This window comes from Gastrolobium bilobum, unplaced genomic scaffold (genome assembly GCF_033153095.1).
Source record: "Gastrolobium bilobum isolate Gb01-03AN ecotype WA unplaced genomic scaffold, APGP_CSIRO_Gbil_v1 utg1383, whole genome shotgun sequence".
NCBI classification, from domain to species: Eukaryota; Viridiplantae; Streptophyta; class Magnoliopsida; order Fabales; family Fabaceae; genus Gastrolobium; species Gastrolobium bilobum.
Window position 1 is genome coordinate 371,732 of NW_026899537.1, and position 6,080 is coordinate 377,811.

The following is a 6,080-nucleotide window of genomic DNA, read 5'->3' on the forward strand; positions in this document are numbered from 1 at the left end:
AAAAAGCACAAGGTAGCAGGAATTGTTAACTTGAGCCAACGACCACAGATTTTATAGTGACCAAAAAGGAAACTACATGTGGATTCTGAAGAGGGAAAAAAAAAAAAAAGTAATAATGAAAATGCAGTAAAAGAAAATCTGTCACCAAAATCTGATTATAAAGTAACCCCTCTCTCTCTCCATCTATTGCCCCTCTCTCTTCCTCTTTTTCTCTCACACCCACCTGGGAATGCCTCTGTTCAGTTCTGTCTGAGTTTCACTCTGATAAAGAAGAAATATAAGCATTCCTTGGCACCTCACTGTGAGAAAGGTGGCCTTCACAGTGAGGAAAAAGTAGAGAGCTTTTTCTACTTTCCGTAAGTGGGTGTGAAGAGAGATCTGAAATTCTAGATTTTGAATTAACTATCCTTCCTAATATGCAGCTGCAATAATACATGAATCAAAGCTTTGAAAGCTGTGAACCAGTTAAATTGCACTCCAAATCAACCACATTTTTCTTCATCTAAATCCCCTTACACTACCCATTACCCAACCAAGCTTGCTTGTTCACTTGTTTTCACTTGGCTGAGATAATCCAACAAAAATGGATGAAGGCCAAGGCAAAGTTTTCATACCAGACTCGATCCAGGGTGTGAGTTACGATGTGGCTGGACAGATTCAACTGATTTGGGAATTGATCAAAGCGCCATTGATAGTTCCATTGCTGAAGCTTGGGGTGTACATTTGTTTAGCAATGTCCCTCATGCTCTTCATGGAAAGGCTCTACATGGGTATCGTCATAATCCTCATCAAGCTCTTCTGGAAAAAACCAGAACAGCGTTACAAGTACGAGCCCATCCAAGACGATGTCGAATTGGGAAGCTCAAATTTCCCTACGGTTCTTATTCAAATCCCAATGTTCAATGAAAGAGAGGTGAGAGTTCTCTCTCCTTAATTTGTTGTTTTTGTTGGGTTTCTGTTTTTCTGGGTTAATGCAAAAGGAGAAAACTTTGAAGTAAGTTGGTGCTTATTGGTTTCTGGGTTAGGTTTACAAAGTGTCCATTGGAGCAGCTTGTGGGCTTTCATGGCCCACTGACCGTCTCGTGATCCAAGTCCTCGATGATTCAACTGACCCTGCCGTTAAGGTATATACTCAAAAACAACATAAGACTGTTCCTGCGGTTTTATTTGACTATGTTACTGATAATTAATATAGTTGGTATTTTCAGTTTAATGTTGTGTTCGTGTTTATTTATATTTGCATTTATAGCTTAAACTTTTTTTACTTTATTTATTTTATTTTTTGTTTTATTTATATTTATGATTAGAGAATGAATGAGCATGTTATGTTGCATTGGCAGCAAATGGTGGAGACAGAGTGTCAAAGATGGGCAAGCAAAGGCATCAACATAATATACCAAATCAGAGAAAACAGAACGGGTTACAAAGCGGGTGCACTGAAAGAAGGCTTGAAACGAAGCTATGTGAAGCACTGCGAGTATGTGGCAATTTTCGACGCGGATTTCAGGCCAGAACCTGATTTCCTGAGGCGAGCAATTCCCTTCTTGGTGGGTAACCCTGAGCTTGCTTTGGTTCAAGCTCGTTGGAGATTTGGTAAGCCCACTAGCCATTGAAATTCACACTTTGTTTTTTAACAACATTAAATTTCAGTTCGTTAATGCACAATCCAGATATGGAATTTCTAGATTCGCGTTGTCGGTGGTGATATCTCATTATTTAGTGGTTATTTTTATTGCTTTTAACCTTCAGTTTCACACTCCACAACTACGGTAATATGTTGCGGAGTGTTGCCCCCACTTAGAAAAGGAAAATAAAATAAAAGAAAAACATTTTCTTATGTTGTGACTCTGATTTGCGTGCAAAGCTTTTCTTCTCTTTTTCTTTTTTTAATAAATGTGGAGTCTACTATTAGTTAAGTCGCAACACGAGAATTCATGAGAATTGAATTCTCATTCTCATCAACATGATAAAATCAAACTCCTAAAATAAAATAAAATAAAATGAAATCTACCTCTTCTAGCTGCTAACAATCGTCATTCATCGCATACATCATGATTCATGATAATAAAAAATAATTATTATTATGGAAATATGAAAAATCTTAATAGGGTTGCAGGAAAGTGAACATTCATTTTTGGGTGACAGCCAGTGAGTCGATAGAACGGGAACGTTGTGAGGTGTGGAGGGGTAGTTTTGTCATTTCGAGTGAAAGGATTCGTACTTTGACTAATCTGCTTATCTCAGATATTTATAGGAAATGGAAAAATTCTTAAATACTATTAAAGTAATATCTTAATTGTTGAAATTTTTATTAAATTTTAGTATATAATTTTGTATTTAATTTAACAAACCGTATAATGACCTTACATCTTAAATAAAACTATACGTAATACTTTGGACGTACATTAAAATTATTTGAGTGCAAACAAAATGGTAAAGGGGGCAAATTTATCATTTCACTGATGCATCTATTCCAAAGTTCGAAATCCAACAAGCCCACTTCCCACATGCTTTCTTAATATGTTTTATCGTTTTATTTATTTTTCGATTCAGACCCAAGTAGTATAGTGGGTCGTACCATGTGCCCCATGGTGGACCTCGTCCTTGGTTGTTGCCGACACTTCAATCATCCCCCTTGCGAGTAAATTTAGCCCATTACGTGGCAGATTACTGACTGAGTCACGTGAGGACAAAAAAACTAAATTGCTTTCATATACTTTTAAGTAGGATTTGTATTTTTCTCATTTTTTTTAAGATATTAATTTCCCATTAAGTAGGATTTGTATCTTTATACTTTTATATAATTTTATCTTAATATACTTTCATATACAAAATAATCTTAATTATTTCCTAATTTGTGTAGGAAATAATTTTATCTTCTATATACATGTAAAAGTATGTAGGACTCATATTTTCTTTTTCTCTTTCTTCTCTTCATGTAGCTCTCCATGGACCCACACTTTTACGTATATAGGAGATAAAATTATCTCCTACAACACGAGAAACAATAATATTTTTTTTAATTGTGATACATTGCTATTAAAGCTTTAATAAGACTATACATTTGGAGATTTTAAAGCACTCAAAGATTCTACAATTTTAATCCTAAAATTTGAGCATGATATACAAACTAATTGCAAATATCAATTTCCGGATTGATTTTGTTTTGTTTACTTGACTAATTTTGGTCATGGTGGTTGATTTGTGACAGTGAATGCTGATGAATGTTTGTTAACAAGAATGCAAGAGATGTCCCTGGATTACCACTTCACAGTAGAGCAAGAAGTTGGGTCAGCCACTCATGCTTTCTTTGGTTTCAATGGTAATTCATTTTGCTTAATCTTCCCAAACATGTTGAACTGCATAACCTATAAGATAATAAGATAATGCTGCATGCATATCTTCATTACTGATTATTAACACAATTGCTGTTCCATAACATTAATGTAGGGACTGCGGGTGTTTGGAGAATTGCTGCTATAAACGAAGCAGGAGGGTGGAAAGACAGAACAACCGTGGAGGACATGGATCTTGCTGTTCGTGCCAGTCTTAGGGGGTGGAAATTTTTGTACCTTGGAGACCTTCAGGTATACATTCTTTTCTACCATTTTACCCTTATGAATTCAAAAGTTAATTATATATACTGCATGCTTTTAATGGGGGATATGAGGCATTGTTCTGATATTCTATCTGCCATATTTATCATTACAATTTTTTTTAAGTAATGGTGAGTGTTTTTGATTTACTAAAACCATGTGTAGGCCAAAAGTGAGCTTCCTAGCACTCTGAGAGCCTTCCGATTCCAGCAGCATCGATGGTCTTGTGGTCCTGCTAATCTATTCCGCAAAATGGTGATGGAGATAGTAAGGAACAAGGTTAGCCTTTTCAATATTATATTTCACATTGGTGTAGAAAAGGGAGACTAGTAGTTGTTTAGATATATAAAATCATTAATGTAGACTCACCTAACAGTTTAAGCTTTTGGGTTGAATTGGTTCTTTACATGGTATCAGAGCCTCGTGTCTCGAGTTCGATCCTCGCCGCCCCCCACTTTCTCTAGTGGAATTTCTTTCTTCGCACGGGTAGGTGGACCTGTGCATCGTCCACCCTTTGGCTCTCGTGTGAGGGACGTGTTGAGATATATAAAATCATTAATGTAGCCTCACCCAACAACTTGAGCTTTTGGGTTGAATTGGTTCTTTACAGTAGTAGTAAGGGTGAAAAACTAAAGAAAATGGTATAGAAAGAAATTTCCCTGACTTTTCTATGTTTTATTTGCCCACATCTTTCTGCAGAAAGTAAGATTTTGGAAGAAAGTGTACGTTATATACAGCTTCTTCTTTGTTCGTAAAATCATAGCCCACATGGTCACCTTCTGTTTCTACTGTGTCGTACTTCCCCTAACAATTTTGGTCCCCGAGGTTCGTGCTCCAATATGGGGAGCTGTTTATATTCCTGCCATCATCACTATCCTCAATTCAGTAGGAACACCAAGGTTGATTTGATCTTTCTTTATGGACCCTATTTTATTAAAGTTGTTGTCCCTTAATGTTCTTCTAAAGGCCATTTGAAACTTTGACAGGTCCATTCACCTTTTGTTCTACTGGATCCTTTTTGAGAATGTGATGTCGTTGCACCGTACCAAGGCAACCTTAATAGGTCTGCTAGAAGCTGGAAGAGTAAATGAGTGGGTTGTTACTGAAAAACTTGGAGACTCTGTCAATAATAAGAATAAAGCAGGAGATGCTTCCAAGAACAAGACCAATGCCACCAAAGCAATCAAAAAACCTCGATTCAAATTTGGTGAAAGGTCAGTTTTCTTTTCAATGAAGATAATTCTATCTTCATTAATTGGCATCATAATTTCAACTTCTTCATCTCTTTGCCTAGTGTATATGTGTCCCATTTTTGTCGCTTGTTTTGGGGGTTTGGACTTTTCATATACAATCTGGCATTATGAAGGAGACAGGTTCTAGATGACCATGCAAATAAATTAATGATTGCGAGGGAATAATAGATGAGGCACTCTAACCATATAAAGTGTCTAATTTGTGTTAGCCTCATCGTAGTGGTTAAGATTCTTTTGAGTAGGTAAATTATTATATTGACATAAACTACTTAGAAATTCTTATTTGTTCGAAATTCTTTTTCACTTGGCAGATTGGCATTGTTCATGACTTTTCAACAGATTATACAATAACTACTGTTCTTGGCTGTTCCAACACTTGTCACTTGCACATGACACAATATTTTTATACAATCACGTGATTAAAATTATTAATAGAGAACTCAAAATAGAATCACACAATATTTTTGCTAATGTGTATGTTTTCTGTAACTTCATGTTGGACATGAACAGACTTCATTTATTGGAGCTTGGTTTTGCTGCCTTCCTCTTCATCTGTGGATGCTATGACTTCGTGCATGGGCAGAACAACTACTTTGTGTACCTCTTCCTTCAGACCATAACCTTCTCAATTGTTGGATTTGGTTATGTTGGCACCATTGTCTGAAGCTTGTTGAGCCGACATCTCAAATTACTTAAGTTTCAGAGTGTTGTGTCTATATATTTATGGTTTGTCTCCTCTATAAAATACACAGAGAGGGGGGTGGGGGTTAAATTCTTAAAGCAACAAAGCGCTCTACCAAATCTACAGCTAATTTAAAGCTGATTATTTTCATGTTGGGAAAGAGAAGTTCTTCCCAAGATTTCTATGCTTTCTGTCAAGAAGATCCAGACAAATCACAGGCAAAGAGTGTTGTTGAAATGCATTACACAGGATCATGGACGAGCAAAAAGATCTACCAAAATGCTCTTATATTAGAGTGAAAAAGTTGATAATGTTATTTTGTTTGCATAGATTGTTTTGTGACATTTTACTGTTATTTATTTCTTGGTTCCTCTATTTTTTTTTATCCATAGTCTGAGTCAAATAATGTGGTGAATAAAGGTTGAACTTTTTTTTCTTTTTTTTTGGTGTAACAAAGGATGAACTTCTATTCATATTGCATGTCATTAATTTTCGGAAGGAATGGATTTTATTAATTGGTACTGACAATATTGCTATTGGGAAAAAAGA

The 6,080-nt window shown here is 35.8% G+C and overlaps 1 protein-coding gene across 3 annotated transcripts; it reads left to right on the plus strand.

Annotated features, from left to right (window-relative positions):
* The first annotated feature begins 583 nt into the window (after positions 1-583).
* On the plus strand, positions 584-5,805 carry LOC133291150 (glucomannan 4-beta-mannosyltransferase 2). 3 transcript variants are annotated; one of them, XM_061489354.1, is made up of 10 exons: positions 607-913; positions 1,026-1,124; positions 1,341-1,593; positions 3,212-3,322; positions 3,451-3,587; positions 3,762-3,875; positions 4,296-4,495; positions 4,583-4,718; positions 4,755-4,810; positions 5,360-5,805. In XM_061489354.1, exons 1-10 carry the CDS (start codon positions 734-736, stop codon positions 5,511-5,513), a joined length of 1,440 nt encoding a protein of 479 aa, XP_061345338.1. In that variant the 5' UTR covers positions 607-733; the 3' UTR covers positions 5,514-5,805. The 3 variants fall into 3 exon arrangements, with proteins under 3 accessions (XP_061345337.1, XP_061345338.1, XP_061345339.1); XM_061489355.1 differs by having other exon boundaries at positions 4,761-4,810; XM_061489353.1 differs by having other exon boundaries at positions 584-913; positions 4,583-4,810.
* Positions 5,806-6,080: the final 275 nt, after the last annotated feature.

Excerpts from the sequence above, each read along its gene's own strand:
- LOC133291150 (XM_061489353.1), top strand. The coding sequence starts at position 584 with ATGGATGAAGGCCAAGGCAAAGTTTTCATACCAGACTCGATCCAGGGT. Across the intron at positions 3,323-3,450 it reads TGCTTTCTTTGGTTTCAATG|GGACTGCGGGTGTTTGGAGA; the intron begins GTAATTCATTTT and ends ACATTAATGTAG. Across the intron at positions 4,496-4,582 it reads AATTCAGTAGGAACACCAAG|GTCCATTCACCTTTTGTTCT; the intron begins GTTGATTTGATC and ends AAACTTTGACAG.